Genomic DNA, 16,477 nt, shown 5'->3' on the forward strand with positions numbered 1-16,477 from the left:
AGTGGGACATTATGCAGACATATTGCTGTTGGTATGAAGGAGCCCTTGTTGTGTGTCTTGACACATTTCTGATGGAAGATTTGTTGGCTGAAAAGCCTCAGTGTTAATGTGTCAGAGAGAGCATGTAAGCTTTGTTCATAATGGCACAGAGTTTTGTTTTAATTGCATAGCACTTTGCACTTTTCTATATTAAACTGCATTTTTCAAGTGTCCATCCAGTTCCAGAGCTTGTCCAAGTCTTTCTGAATTGTTTTTGCAGCCTCTTCAATGTTTGCCACTGCTCCAGTATTACCATTATCTACAAATTTCACAACTTTACTAACTATACTGGTATCAATGTTATTAATGTAAATCAGAAAATATACCAGTCCAAGGACAGACCCCTGAGGGTCTCCAATGAAGTTCACCCTCTACTTGGAGCATTCACCTCTTATCTATACTTTGTTTCCTAACGGTTAAACTCCTTGAGATCCAGTTTTGTAGGCTACACTGTCCTAACACATGAGAAAATTACAGAGTGTACACCCACCCTAAGCTAACGCCTGGCACTTTTGTTTTCTTAATTGCCGCTGCCACCACAGAACATGCCAGCTCCCATGTGTGAACTTAACAGTTTTATTTTATTATTTTGTGAGGGTTTTTGTTTAACTTCATGTGTAAACACAGCCATTGAGATTCCTGTAAAGTGTAAGTGCTGTGTTTTTTTAATTTTTTGACGAATTCAGTGATGATAACATACTCATTCAGATCTGATGACAAATTTCTAAATACATTTTAATTTACAATCCTTCCTTTTTTACCACATCTTTAGTTCTGCACTGACCACTTTTCTTAACTGACCGCACCCACTTTGGTCATCTGTTGTAAATATTAAAGCAGGAGTATGTCTAAATTCCTTTTCTATATCTTTTTTTGTTAATATTTTTGTTATTACTATAGTTTATATTGTTATTTATATTTTGATTTTTAATGTATTCTATGTCAATTTTAGTTTATTTTTTATTATTATGTTTGTATGTGTGAACAGTTGTTTCATTGTGCTCCAGGTTGGCATGGCCACCAATACATCACTGCTAGGGACCACCCCCTGTCCCATAAAAGGAAGGCAGGTTGATTCTTTTGTGATGTGGCAGCACAAAATGATCAAAGTGGTGTGAGTCCTCCAAAACTGAATCACCAGGAAGGCTCAAATCATAACCAACCTACTTCACTGTTTGACTTCAGCCTACACCAGGCCCCAATACAAAGCAAGCCCTACCAGAGGGAGGATGACTGTAAACCCCTGGCTTTTGGATGAAAGAGCAAACAGAAAAATGATAGCAATTCATTGACATAAATCAGAAAATATAACAAAATACTCAAAGGAACAAAAAAGAGGCAAAAGGAGTGCCAAAAGGCAATCAAAAAGTACTAAATTCAAAATTCAAAAAACCACCGCATATACTCGTGTATAAGTCAGGCCTTGAAACCTGAAAAATCAATTTTATGAAAGAGGCTGTGTGCTTTATGGTTACTCTCTCAGGTGGGTGTGAGCATATCGTAATCTCTTGGACCAATAATGTGAGTTTTCTGCATTCGACTTATACGACCAACATTATAAAATAATAGAAATTATACAATAAAATCAAGCCCTGACTTATCCGCGGAAGAACTTGAGCGTGAGCATATACGGTAAATCAAAATATCTAGACAGAAGCAAAAAGAGTTAAGAAAAAATCAGAAAATCCATTGACAATAGTGGTAGCCATACTTACAGACACACCAACACTCCACCAAAACGCATTCAGTAAACCGTAGGGTACTGCATTTCACAATCTCCCTTTTATGGGTCTAGAAGCAGTCACTAATGGTGATGTACTGATGGCATCGCCTCTTTAAGGTGTCCACCTATAAAATACATGAAATATAGGAGATTATCTGTTCACACTTAGAAACATAATAATAAATAATTCAAATAAGGTGGAATACATAATTAGACCAAAAATAAATAACATTCATATCATTACAGAATAAAGAATGAACTAAAAAGACATAAAAAAGAAGTTTAGACATAAGCCAGGGAAGAAACCCATGCTAAAATATAACACATACTTACTAATGTGTAATGTAAATATTTGTGTTCAGACTTAATTCAATGCTGATTTCCGATGTAGGTGTGTTCATTAGATAATAGCACATTTGCCCAAATACACAAAAATTATTTATGTATGTATGTATGTTGTTTCCTAAATTACAATTATGTCCACAATCATGGTCATGTCAGTTGTAAATTGTCTCAAAGGGAGTCTACGATGGGATTTGAATAGTCATCCTCCTTAACAATTAGATCATAATGGAAAGTATGCTTACATTTCTGACTGAATTTCTTAACAAATATCTTTCAAGTGTCAGTCTCGGACTTTGAGCAATCCCAAGACCTTGACAAACAAGTTCTTAATTTTGTGCTATATTAAAATAAATATGAAGTAAAGTGCAAGAAAATGTACTTGAAAACAGTTAACTTTGAAAATGAATGAAAACGTGTCCTGGTTTCAAAGCCACTGTTGCACCTCAGATTGGTTTCTGGGTTTTCTGTTTTAAATCACGGAATACCTTTTTGGGCTTACTATAGAACTGGTGACAATGCAGTCTCAGACAGGACAATCCGTCTTTCAGAGGGTTCATTCTAATCTCTGTTTGCTAAAATGTTTTATTTCAGGTTCTTGTTCATCCTACTTGGACCAATGGGGAAAGGACAACAGTACCATGAGATTGGCAGGTCAATTGCAACGTTGATGACAGATGAGGTAATCTAGTTGTAATTATTTATATCCATGGACATTGCTTATGTAAAATATCAGTGCAGATTCATAAACTGCCAAACACCTGTAACCTGTTTCTAAGATTAGTTGAAAAGACTGAGCAATACAAATGGTAATTGAACTAAAAAATACAATAAGAAGCAGAGTGTGAAATAAATACAAGTAAAATCTGGCAAAGATTGAAGCATTATTTTGTCTCACTTTTCTTGTTAGAATAACTTTGGCTGTGACTATTCCTTGTGATTCTTAATACTTTTCTGCTCTGTTGATAATCTTTTCAGGCTAATACTTTACTTTTCTGTTCTTTATATATATCATTAGAACCGTGACTTCATTGCATTTCCATTTTGGACTGTGTTTTAATAAAAGTGCCGCCATTTCATATTTGCTTTATAATGGCTATGGCCATATTATTTATTGTTGCTAGGCTGGTTGCTGGTCACATAAACTAAGAAAAATACAAAGAAAAAGAAAACACCAAACCCTAACAGGAAACTTCTACTAAGAAACAGAACAGGAAGGAACATTAAATTGAACGGAATCTAGCAAAAGCACAGTGTTAATCAAATAAATCAGAATTAAAAAAAACAATGCCAATGTTCTGACATAAAAGATGGTGAGCAGAAATAAAAGAAGAGGAACAAGAATTAAGAATTAACAAGTTCATTAACAATTAAAGGTCAATGACTAGAAAAGAAGCTGATCTGTCATCAAGTCAAAAGGGGGAATCAGACATTTTAAAGTTAAGGGAACAGAATGTTAGGTTGCTTTCCAGTAAAATAATCTGGGAAAGTTGCACAAAGTATGTACTATTTATCCTCAAACGTTTACAGTGAAATCCCTGCGGTGTCAGCTTATAAACCGTCACTTTGATGACATTATCTAACAACTAATGCCATTCCTCAGCAACTCTAGGTTGTGTCTGAGCAATGGGGACCTCAAAATCGCAATTTGACAAAATGCTATTGCAGTATGTAGCTGCTTTTAGTTTGCTTCATAGGATGGTTCTGGCAATAGTGTGACGCGTGTTCAAATAATTCCACAGACCAAGGATCTTTGTTTTAAAAATGTTAGTAAAATTCAAAGCAAAACAATTCACTCAAAAAATAGAGCAAAAATAATATTAAAGAGAAGTTCTAGTTTAAGTCTTATAAATCTTCTTTCATTCTCTAAGATTGGTCATACAGTCGTACTTGAGGCATGTTAAGCGCACTAAACACGGTCAGAAAACTTTGTGCCATCTGCTAACTGCAAACATATCTAACAGTCCATGCTAGCAGTAAGACTATTTCCTAACTAGCTTAATTAACACTCTGCTTTACAGATAAAGCAAAGAAAGTTCTATTTCTTGTTAACTTACAGGGGATAAAAGACTATACCATATTCTAGGTAGCTATAAGAAACTAAAATTCTATTATTGAAATTAAGCAAACACTTAAATAAGTTTAACTTTAACATTACTTTCTAAGATTGGCTCTTAAACAGTAAAATGAACCAAGGAAACAGTACAAACTGAAAAGAATAACCTACAGTCAATAAAATGTCACTCTTGGATTCCCTGGTGTTTAAAACATTAATCTGTACTAAATAAATTAGGTAGAAAAATATAAAGAGCACAGAAAAAAAAAAATATATAATGAAACCATAATACCCAAGTCCTTAAGCAAAAGTCAAAATCCTGAAATTTCAAAATTTAATGGTCAAAGAACCCAAAACTAATTCCATAAGAGCATGAAAAGGGCACCTGATGAACACAGCACTACTGTTTCGTCTTCTCCTCAGAAAGACACGTTGAGAAATGGGGATGGCTGGGAGAGGAAACATAAACCCAAGTCAAAGACGCAATGAGAAATCTGCCCCTTCATTCACCACAACCAAAGCACTAATCAAAGAATAAGGAGACAAAGCAGAGAATCAGAACCAGGAAATCGATAGCCCAAAGACTAAACACACACATGCATATAACTGTTTTTTAAAGATAGCCACAGACTTGGATAATGATGTGTGTGATGTGCTGCTTTTTATGCTGTTGCATTAATTACGTTAATTTCTGTATTTCCAGAGACTCACTTGGTATCAACTGACACAACATTGTAACGTCAGCAGCTCAACTTGGCACTGTCTATAAAAAGTAACAAAACTGTGAAACAAGCAATATAATTATTTTTATTAATAACTAAAAACAATAAAAAAAGAAACTGAAACAGGTGCTGAGGAAATACGAAAAAACACAGAATCATAGCAACTAATGCCACCGCAATCAGGCTGAGGCAGAAAGTGTCTTATATATGAGTGGTTTTCAACCTTTTTGACTTCTGGATCTGCAGAAGACTGAGTAAATATTTGCGGACTGGGGAGGTAGAAAATATAATAAACTTATTTATGCAGTATCATTATTTGTACAGCCAGTGGCTGAAGTAGAAAAGCATAAGTACTGTTGCTTTCTTTTTGAATCATTTTTGTTAATAGTGCGAAAATTCTAGCAGCCAGATTTACTAACAGATCAGAGAGTGGAGTGACCCTTTGATTTAGGGGCTCTCAAATTTACTAATATTAGATTGAGGAGGCAGGTCCCCCTTGGTGTTTTGAGCATCCATATTTACTAGAATTGCATCTTTGGGTGTGTTTGTGTGTTGGCTGTTCTTAGACTTTCGAGCATCCAGATTTACTTACATTAGATCACAAAGTAATGGGGAGATTCCTTGGACTTTTGAGCATCCAAATTTATTTACTTAAATTATATTGGAGAATCTCGGAAACCGTGGATGGGTGGGGGTTGGTGAATTGGGTTTACACAGGGGGGCTTCCCCCTTGTAGTTTCAAGCATCCAGATTTACTAACATTAAATCAGGAATGGGTCTCTTGCAATTTCCAGTATCCACATTTACTTTAGATTGCAAAGCTTTAGGTTTCCCTAGGAGTTTCATGCACCCAGATTTAATGAGCTTGGATTCAATAGAATTGTTTTTTTTTAACATTTTTGGTCAGATTTCATGGTTGGGTTTGTTCCTTTAGGGGGTTCTAGCTCCCTAGTTCAAATAAGTTCTTTTGTAATTGCGAAGTTTTAAGTAACCAAAAACTATATAGACATGGTAATAAAAGGCCATACCTCTCCCATAGTGATACGGTGGTAAAAAATCACATAAGAGAAAATAATGGCTTTCTTTAATGACGATTTACGCGACATTACAGAAGGGAAGCCATAGCAAGACATTACCAGAGTGGGATCTTGATCTATACAGTCTACTATTTTTTTGTCGCTGCGCTGGAAGGGTTTTCAGGACAGATGACGATATTACCCATCCGTCCGTTGGCTTCAAAGTGTTTGGCTGCTGTCCAAGTCTTTTATACTGGTTTCTCCACGTACAGGCCTTTATTTGGGTTCTAAACAAGGGAAGAAGATTTTGTGCTGACCTTTAACAGAGGACAAGATAGTATACATCTGTCTTTAGGCTGACTATACATTCCTCCAGCTGTCTTTGTCTATCTTGTCCTATGCTTGGCCCAGCAATTTTAAATGCTGAGCCCCTTTGTACTAAATCTGGCTCAGCTATGCATGTACAAAGAAAAGAAAAACAGATTTAAAATGTCTGCACAGAGACAGTGACATTAAACTTAATATTATAACAAACTTATTATAACAGGGTTACACATAAACCTAGAGCTTAGCACAGAACATGTTATGAGAAGTCAAGCAAAACGACACCTTTTATTGGCCAACTAAAAAGATTAGAAGAAGCAAGCTTACGAGGCAACTCAGGCCCCTTCTCCAGACAAGATGTACATATTGTAATCTTTTTAGTTAGTCAATAAAAGGTGTCATTTTGCTTGACTTCTCAGTACATCCATAATGGCTAACACGCTACAACACCCTAGTACCACAGAGCACATTCTAATTTTTAATTCGAGATGTTGTCTGAAAAATCTTAACATTGACTAAAAACTATAACGTGAGAATTCACTTTTTTTTTTTGTGGACCGGCAAAAACATTCTATGGAATATTTTGGACCGGTGCTAGTCTTCTGATCAGCTGTTAGGGATCACTGTCATGTAAGACTCTCAAGTAAGTGCGGCCGATCTGACCACAGCACAAGAGACCTAACTGCAAATTAGTTCTCACTCCTTTAGAAGAAAAGATAAAACTGGAGGTAAGAGACTGGAGCATAATCAGAGCAGAAACAAAACTGCAATAAGAAAGCAAGGAAATATAATAAAAACACAAAGGAAGGTGAAGAGATGAGATATACTGTAGTTAATGCCATCCAGTTTAAGACTAAGCTATTTTGAACAAGGCAGTAACTTAACCTGGGTAGGGTGTAGATCCATTCGCAGGTCAAATTGTGCGCAAAACTACTTAAAAAGGGTGCCTTTGTGTAGGCGGGATGTACAATATCACTGGATTTTGCATTGTACTGGCCTCTACACTGTAAGATCTCCAGTTTGATCGTCATCTATGATCCAATGTGTGACAATGAGCAGTCACTTAACCTGCTTGTGCTTCAGATGTGAAATACAGGGGGTCCTCGGGTTACAACGTCTCAACATACAACGTTTCGAGTTTACAACACTCACTCCCATAAAAACTTAAAAAAATTGAGACATGAGTAGGAATAAAGGTAAGGATTTTTTTACACTCATTTTTTCTGTTACTAAAGGAACAGTATACAGTACAGTATATTTATGCCCTTTTCCTTTTTCTGTGGCTTAATTGTGTTTTTATTTCTGGATTATGATTTTGCAAATGTGCTAAGATAGGTAAGTGACTTAGGCTAGGGTGTGTTTTGACTTACACCAAACTGTTGTAGGAACAGAACTGTGTCATAAACCGAGGACCCCATGTAATCATTAACCATTTGCTGTATACAGCATGTATCTGCACTCTTAAAGTGTTGTGTCGTGGTGTTTGCTATAAAAAGTCTCTACATTAAAATGAGCTGTAAAAGATTAAAGCATGAATGTTTCTGAGCTGATTAATATCACATCACTTCTACATGTTGCTTTTCACTCATTCTTACTTGTGCTTTTCCTCTCCAGAAAATTAATAAACTGAGCATTTGATCACATTAGTATATGCAAGATAAAATACAAGATCAGCAACATTAAAAGTAGACAAAACAAAGACAGAATATTGCCTTTCAACATACATACTATTAATAAGCTCTCTTTAGGATAATTTACTGGACCCTAGCCAGGCAACACTGGAATGAGAAAGGAGCCAACCCCGGTGCAGGGGCCATTCGCACAAATTCCCACAGGACCAGTTTAGACTCAGTAAATGTCAGCTTAGACTTGCTCAACACAGATTGTGGTTGGAACGACAGATAAAAACTCAGATTGACACAAGGATGGAATTTGAACCCAAGCCACTGTGTCACCTTACAACACAAATTATAATGATGATGTATAATAACCAGCAAAACGTCTGTTACTCAGAAGCCATTAGTGTTTATCTGAAGCTCTGTCTGCCAGAAATCTGCAGCCCAAGGGACCCAAAGCAGCCAGCCATGTGATGAAGCTTGATGTGAAAGATGCTATTAATATTAAATTCGACTGACTGAAGTAATTCTTGCTCATAATGCCTCTGCACACACTTGTTCTTCTAAATCTGTTTGAATCCTGCGATTGCTCCACGTTTGTTAGGTCATCATGAATGTTACGGCATTCAGCTTGTTCTTTGTGTGTGCAACTAGCATGTTCAGTTTGAGAGATGAGCAATTTATTTGTTTATTTTGTTTCCAACCTCAAACCTGCACTCACCCGCTGTTAAATAATTGCTTTTCATTACTCGGGCGATTTCCATATCCGTTTCTGTGAGACTGAGCAATTAACACCTGACAGAGAGCTGTTAAAAGAAGAATACTGCTTTCTGGGCTTTACCATCACTGGCCTTCTTCTGTGATAAAATGGTTTCTGCTTAATTATGCAATGGCCATTCATTCATTTAAGCTAATGTGTCTGGTGTGCATTTAAATATGAAGTTTCTTTATTTTTTTCTTCTTTTTCATGAGAATGGGCCTTCGACTAGAGCTTTTAAAGCTAATTCCACTCACTGAACCTCTTCTTTCATTGCAGGTGTTTCATGATGTAGCCTACAAAGCAAAAGACAGAAGTGATCTGGTTGCAGGAATTGATGAGTTTCTCGATCAAGTGATGGTACTTCCACCCGGAGAGTGGGACCCTTCAATCAGAATAGAGCCACCAAAAAATGTCCCTTCTCAGGTATTTAGTTAAAGTCTACCCATGATTTCTTAGCACTGGAGGTCTAGACTTTCCTGTGCCCTGGACACATGGCCATTTGAGATGAAATGTTCTTGTCCTTAACCTAAATCATATAATGCATTTATTTTCTCATTTATCCTTTCAGAAGGGTAAAACTATCAGACCATAAGGGTCCCAGAGGGAAACAATACCCTTCTGCCTTTTCTGTTTCATCCTTCTAATTGATTTAATGTTCACATAGACACAAGTTAACCAGGAAAGGAATTACATTTTGGAGCTGTGTGCAAGGGTAATGTTTAATATTTAGCCTGGGGGAATAGCCGATGGAACATAAAAAATAACTACAATCATAACCAATGCTCCCCCTAACCTGAATTCATGGGTGATCATGCTCAAAGTTGACATGGTCCTTCACAAAAAGACCCATGTTCAATGAACTACTAAACAAGGCCCAAGATATTGATTGAGGTAAAATGAGAAACTGGAACTGTAAGGACGTTTTCAGATATGGCTACTTTTACTGAACAATAGGATCACTGCAAAGACTTTTTCAATTTTGGACATTTGTGGAACATTCCAGGTCTAGAGTGCTGAATGTGAAAGATGATTTAGTCTAATGAATAATCTAAAAACAAAATCTATAAATTACTTAGATGCTGTGCTTTTGTAAAACTTGATGAGAATTAAACTCTTCAAATTCTTGGCAGACCATTGTAACGAATTGAACCCGATATGCGGAAAGCAGTCCGACCTATAAACTGTAAGGATAGGCCAATATCACTCCCAACTTTAAACAGTCAAATATATATATATATATATATATACAGTATATGTAAAAAAAACAGTTACAATGCAATTTTAGCTAAGTCAGGAAAAATATATTATACATTTAAAAATGAAAGACACAAAGATGAAAACATCAATGACTTTTTCTTCACCAACACAAAATAACCTTTATAATTGCAGAGATATCCTCAGCCCTACGAGTGGACCCGCATGTGACTCTATATACAGTAATCCCTCCTCGATCGCGGGGGTTGCGTTCCAGACCCCCCTGATAAGTAAAAATCCGCGAAGTAGAAACCATAAGTTTGTATGGTTATTTTTATATATTTTAAGCCCTTAGAAACTCTCCCACACTGTTAACATTATTAGAGCCCTCTAGACATAAAATAACACCCTTTAGTCAAAATTTTAAACTGTGCTCCATGACAAGACAGAGATGACAGTTCTTTCTCACAATTAAAAGAATGCAAACATATCTTCCTCTTCAAAGAATGCGTGTCAAGAGCAGAGACTGTCTGAGAGAGAGAGAGAGCGAGAAAAAAGCAAACAATCAAAGAATCAATATGTGCTTTTGGGCTTTTAAGTATGCCGAAGCACCGCGATAAAGCCGCATTTTGTAGAGGAGGCAAACAGCCCCTCTGCTCACACCTCCTCCGTCAGGCAGAGAGTGAGAGAGACAGAGAAAAGCAAACAATCAAGCACCGCTCGGGAAGCACATCGTATATCATTGAGGAGTTTTATTTAATACGTAATACGTGCTCTGATTGGGTAGCTTCTAAGCCATCCGCCAATAGCGTCCATTGTATGAAATCAACTGGGCAAACAAACTGAGGAAGCATGTACCATAAATTAAAAGACCCATTGTCCGCAGAAATCTGTGAACATCTGTGACATATTCAGTAATATTTAAGGCTTTTGTTTCTAACCTATACCCATTTGACTACATTTAAAACCACAAAAACTGGCAAAATATTTTCTAAAATATGTTAAAAAAAAGCTTCATTTAAGAACACAGTTTCCCTTGGAAAATTTATAAATATGCCATAATTATGAAAAGCTAACTTCAAAAATACCCTCCAAAACAAAACCAAACGTTACAAACATGCAGAGCAGACACCAGGACCCAATGGTGTTAAAGAAGAGTCCCTTAGCTCAGGCACCTGTCTTCTGTACTGTTTTGACTCCTGTTACATTTTTTGCCAGTTTATGTGTACAGTTCTATGTGGAAGTTCTTGCTTTGGAAATGATAATCGGCCAATTCATTGATTTCATTTACTTTCATTAAAACAGGAGAAGCGTAAGATGCCTGGAGTGCCAAATGGTATGGCAGGACATGGCGAGACAGCAGAACCTGGGGGGCATGAAGGCCCTGAGCTGCAGCGAACAGGAAGGTTTGTACATAATGCAAATATTCTGGAATCCTTTAAGCTAGCAGCCATGGTGTAGCTAATGTGTTCATTTTTGTGGCAAATCGAATCACTACAATGCAATGCATGAATTGCTACAAATAGCATTGGGTATGAGATATAAATAAAAGGCAAACAAAACTCAAAATGATAAGATTTTATTTTATTTTTTTATAAAAATGAACACTTATTTCTAGAAATCAGTCTCTGAAACAACATGCTGTGGTATCTTTGTGTCTTCTGGCCTTGCCAGGACTAAGGTCTTGTGGGGTTCAGTAGAATAATTGAGAAAAACACACAGCTTTGACAATATATTATAATTAAATGACCTTCTGTTTCAGGATATGCGGGAAGAGATAAAGTAGTCTGATATTTTGGTAACTACAATAAGAATGATAAAGAAAAGTTAACCTAAAGGCCAACTGTAAATAATATGGGATAGAAGAACGAGTATTCACCCTCTTTAGAAGTCTTCACATGAAATTGTTATATAACATTGAGTCATAGAGGGTATAATTTGGCTTTTTTGACCCTGATCAACAAAAAAGACTCTACAGTATAATGTCAAAATGAAAACAGATTTCTGCAAAGCGGTCTAAATTGACTACAAATATAAAACACAGAATAACTGATCGCATAAGTATTCACCCCTTTTATATGAATCTCCTAAATCCTCACTGATGCAGCCCATTGGTTTTACAAGTCACGGAATTAGTTCAGTGGAAGTCACCTGACTGGGTATTTGACCTCCTTAGCACTGCTAAAAGCGTTAGTCCCGAGTGTCATGTGGGTAACGCGACACGTATGTGTTAGAGCTGAGGATTACTCAGGCTGTAAAACTGCCAACAACATTAATGCCGAGCATTGCTCGGGAAATGATATAGGCATGTCTTGGGTAAGCAACAGGCCCGAGTGTTACCCAGGCTACGGTGCAGACAGTTCTTCTCTTAGCCTCATAATGGAGTCTTATAAGAAACGTTTTTCAGCAGCCCAGGCGTTGCACACTCTTCATATTGATACGAGCAGTGATGACAAAGTGAATCTGTCTTCAGGCAGTGATTCTGATGACATTGAAAGTGACTCTCATGTCAATTGCATATGTGCAGTGTGCTGTCCAAAAGCTGATCAGTCTGGAAAAAAAATCTGGAAGGAATCACGCTACTATTGTCCCAATGTAATGTAAATGTCCCTCAAATGATACATTTTAACAGTATATATGATATTAGCATTATTCGTATTCATTATTATTATTATTATTTGTATCAATATTATACTTTCCACACTTCTGACTTTATACATTTAGTGTTTTGCATATTTTACAGCAGAAAGAACATATTTAATAAATATGTCATTTTTCAAGCCAAAAAATGAAACACTTTTTACGTGGTTTTTCCAGAAAAAATGTAACGCTAAGGAAGCTACCAGATTGTAGTCTAAATGCACCTAAATGTGGCAGGGCCAACTTGTGGGTTGTCAGCAATGAATCTGCTAGAGCAGACTGTCCACAGAAAATGAGTGTTTGTGCAAGAAGAAGGTGAGGAAGGCCACCAAGAGACCTCAGAAAACTCTGAAGAAGTTACTAGCTACAGTGACTTGGATTGGAGAGACTGTGCAGACAACATCTGTTTGCTTTATTAGTCACAGCTTTATGAGAGAATGGCAAAAAGATAAAACACACAGGACATCACAGCCAGAAGGCATATAAAAGTCTCAGAAGTCAGCTGAACAGCAACAACAACATTCATTTATATAGCACATTTTCATACAAAAAAGTACTTTACATAATGAAGAAAAATAAAAAGACAAAATAAGAAATTAAAATAAGACAACATTAGTTAACATAGAAAAAGAGTAAGGTCCGATGGCCAGGGAGGACAGAAAAAACAAAAAAATCTCCAGATGGCTGGAGAAAAAAATAAAATCTGCAGGGGTTTCAGGCCACAAGACCGCCCGGTCCGCTGTGGGCATTCTACCTAACATACATGAAACAGTCCTCTTTGTATTTAGGGTTCTCATGGATGCTCTTGATGATGATGGTCATGCAGACTTCTGGCTTTTAATCCATCACTGTTGGAACATCACGGTGCTTTGAGTAGATGGTGGTGGAGAAGGCCACCACCAAATGGACACCAGAAAAAGAAACAGAAGAGAGAGTAGGGGTTAGTACAGATTTTAGAGCCACCATGAATAGTTATTATAACAAATTGGAAATACAGAGTATCAGGATTAAATTACAATGAGGTTATGAGAAAGCCATGGTAAAATAATGTGTTTTCAGCAGTTTTTTAAAGTGCTCTACTGTATTAGCCTGGCGAATTCCTATTGGCAGGCTATTCCAGATTTTAGGTGAATAACAGCAGAAGGCCGCCTCACCACTTTTTTAAGTTTAGTTCTTGGAATTCTAAGGAGACACTCATTTGAGGATCTGAGGTTACGATTTGGAATATAAGGTGTCAGACATTCCGATATATAAGATGGAGCGAGATTATTTAAGGCTTTATAATCCATAAGCAGTATTTTAAAGTCAATCCTGAATGACACAGGCAACCAGTGTAGTGACATCAAAACTGGAGAATTGTCCTCGGATTTTCTTTTCCTAGTTAGGATTCTAGCAGCTGCATTCTGCACTCGTTGCAAACGATTTATGTCCTTTTTGGGTAGTCCTGAGAGGAGTGCGTTACAGTAATCTAGTCGACTGAAAACAAATGCATGAACTAATTTCTCAGCATCTTTCAATGATATAAGAGGTCTAACTTTAGCTATGTTTCTTAAGGGAAAAAATGCTGTCCTAGTGATCTGATTGATATGCGATTTAAAATTCAGATTACAGTCAACAATCACCCCTAAACTTTTTACCTCCGTCTTGACATTTAATTCTAATGTATCCAGTTTATTTCTAATAGCCTCATTGTATCCATTATTGCCAATTACTAAGATTTCAGTTTTCTCTTTATTTAACTTGAGAAAATTACTATTCATCCATTCTGAGATACAAGTCAGACATTGTGTTAGTGAATCAAGAGAATCGGGGTCATCAGGTGCTATTGATAAGGACAGCTGTGTGTCATCAGCATAGCTGTGGTAGCTCACGTTGTAAGATGAGATAATCTGACCTAACAGAAGCATGTAGATTGAGAAGAGCAGCAGACCCAGGATAGAGCCTTGTGGAACACCATATCGGATATCATGTTGTCTTTGAGTTGTAATTCCCACAACTAACAAAGAGTTTTCTCCCTGTCAGGTAGGATTCAAACCAATTTAAGACCCTGCCAGAGAGGCTCACCCATTGACTAAGGCGAGTTCTAAGAATGTTGTGATCAATGGTGTCAAATGCTGCACTCAGATCTAAGAGGATGAGAACAGATAAATGGCCTCTTCTGCATTCACTCGTAAATCATTTACTACTTCAACGAGTGCAGTTTCTGTGCTGTGATTTGTTCTAAAACCCGACTGAAATTTATCAAGAATAGCATGTTTATTGAGGTGGCCATTTAACTGCATAATGGCTGCCTTCTCCAGAACTTTACTTAAGAAATGCAGGTTAGAGATGGGTCTAAAATTTTCAAAAGCAGAGGAGTCGAGATTATTTTTCTTAAGTAGGGGTTTAACTACAGCAGTCTTAAGACAGTCTAGGAAGACCCCCGTATCTAATGATGAATTTATTATGTCAAGAATATTATCAATTAGAAGCTGAAAAAGGTTCATTGGTCTGATGAAACCAGAATTGAGCATTTTTGGCCTTCAGACTGAAAAATCATGTTTGAAAACAGCAAATTATTAAAAATAGGCTATCCTCACCGTGAAGGATGGTGGTGGCAACATTATGCTGTGTGGATGCTTCTCTGAAGCAGATTCTGGAAGACTCAATGAGGGTAAAATGAAAACAGCAAAAGACACAAAAATCCTGGAGTAAAGCATAAGGCACTTTGCGAGAAACCTGCACCTTTGGAGAAAATTTGTATTCCAGCAAAACAACAAGCCCAATGCATAAAACCAAAGCTACACTTGAAGGGTTTAAAAGAACAATGCAAATGTCCCGAAATCCCAGAATCAGAGCTCAGATCTCAGTCCAACTGACAATTTGTGGCTGGACTTCACAAAGGTTCCTCACTCACAATCATCATGAAGCCTGACAGAGCCTGAGCAGAATACAAAGAATGATGAGGAAAAATGGCGGAGTCCAGATGTGGAAATCTGAAATACAGAGAGAGTCCTAAGCACACAGACTCAAAGCTGTCATGACTGCTAAAGCTGCAGCTACTAAATACTAACTTGAAGGGGGTGAATACTTATGTGATCCATTATTTGGTGTTTTATATTTGTAAATTAGACTGCTTTACAAACATCTGTTTTCACTTTGACATTAATGCCTTTTTTCTGTTGATCACTGCCAAAGATATCAAATTAAAGTCACTGTGATTCAGTGTTGTACAGCAACAAAATGGGGAAACTTCCAAGGGTGTAAATACATTTTATAGTCACTGTATGTTAAAATGGGCGGCACAGTGACTGCCTCGTAGTAAGGAGACCTGGGTTCGCTTCCCGGGTCCTCCCTGCGTGGAGTTTGCATGTTGTCCCCGTGTCTGTGTGGGTTTCCTCTGGGTGCTCCGGTTTCTTCCCACAGTTGCTTTGGCGTTCCTAAATTGTCCCTAGTGTGTGCTTGGTGTGTGGGTGTGTGTGTGTGTGTGCCCTGCAGTGCGCCGGCACCCTGCCCGGGGTTTGTTTCCTGCCTTGCACCCTGTGTTGGCTGGGATTGGCTCCAGCAGATCCCCGTGACCCTGTAGATAGGATATAGTGGGTTGGATAATGGATGGATGTATCTTAAAATTGATATAAAGCTATATTCAGATGAAGTTTAACATATCAGATCTAATTAAAATATGCATATCTGATAATATATCTATTTCAGGATATCTGAAATGTATTTCCAAATATTTTCAAATTATTTTCTCATTTAGGAAATTTAAAATAGAATTTGTGATATCATTAAATATATTTCAGAAAGATTTCCTATGTTTCAAATCATTTGAAATTTTTGGAAATGCATGAGAAGTTACTTTCTTTAAGATATCTTAAAATACATATAGTTTATACCATACTGTATAATTAAATAAATGTAGAGAAAAGCCAAAAAGAAGGGTTGGGGTACATGGTGGTAAACCCATTTAATAGAGACAAATTGAAAGAGGGGCAAAGAAAAGAGCAAAGGTGGGTAGTGAATAACAGCATCTGCCGTAAATAAATAGAAGGTTGAAGTAATGTCT

General features: G+C 37.0%; 1 protein-coding gene across 1 annotated transcript in view; it reads left to right on the forward strand.

Annotated features, from left to right (window-relative positions):
* LOC120531773 (sodium-driven chloride bicarbonate exchanger-like) overlaps positions 1–16,477 on the forward strand; it is a 337,177-nt gene that overhangs the window by 256,276 nt on the left and 64,424 nt on the right. The window contains 3 exon segments of the mRNA XM_039757493.1: positions 2,699–2,786; positions 8,875–9,021; positions 11,098–11,198. Of these exon segments, the coding sequence (XP_039613427.1) occupies positions 2,699–2,786; positions 8,875–9,021; positions 11,098–11,198 (336 nt within the window).

This window comes from Polypterus senegalus, chromosome 6 (genome assembly GCF_016835505.1).
Source record: "Polypterus senegalus isolate Bchr_013 chromosome 6, ASM1683550v1, whole genome shotgun sequence".
Lineage (NCBI taxonomy): Eukaryota > Metazoa > Chordata > Cladistia > Polypteriformes > Polypteridae > Polypterus > Polypterus senegalus.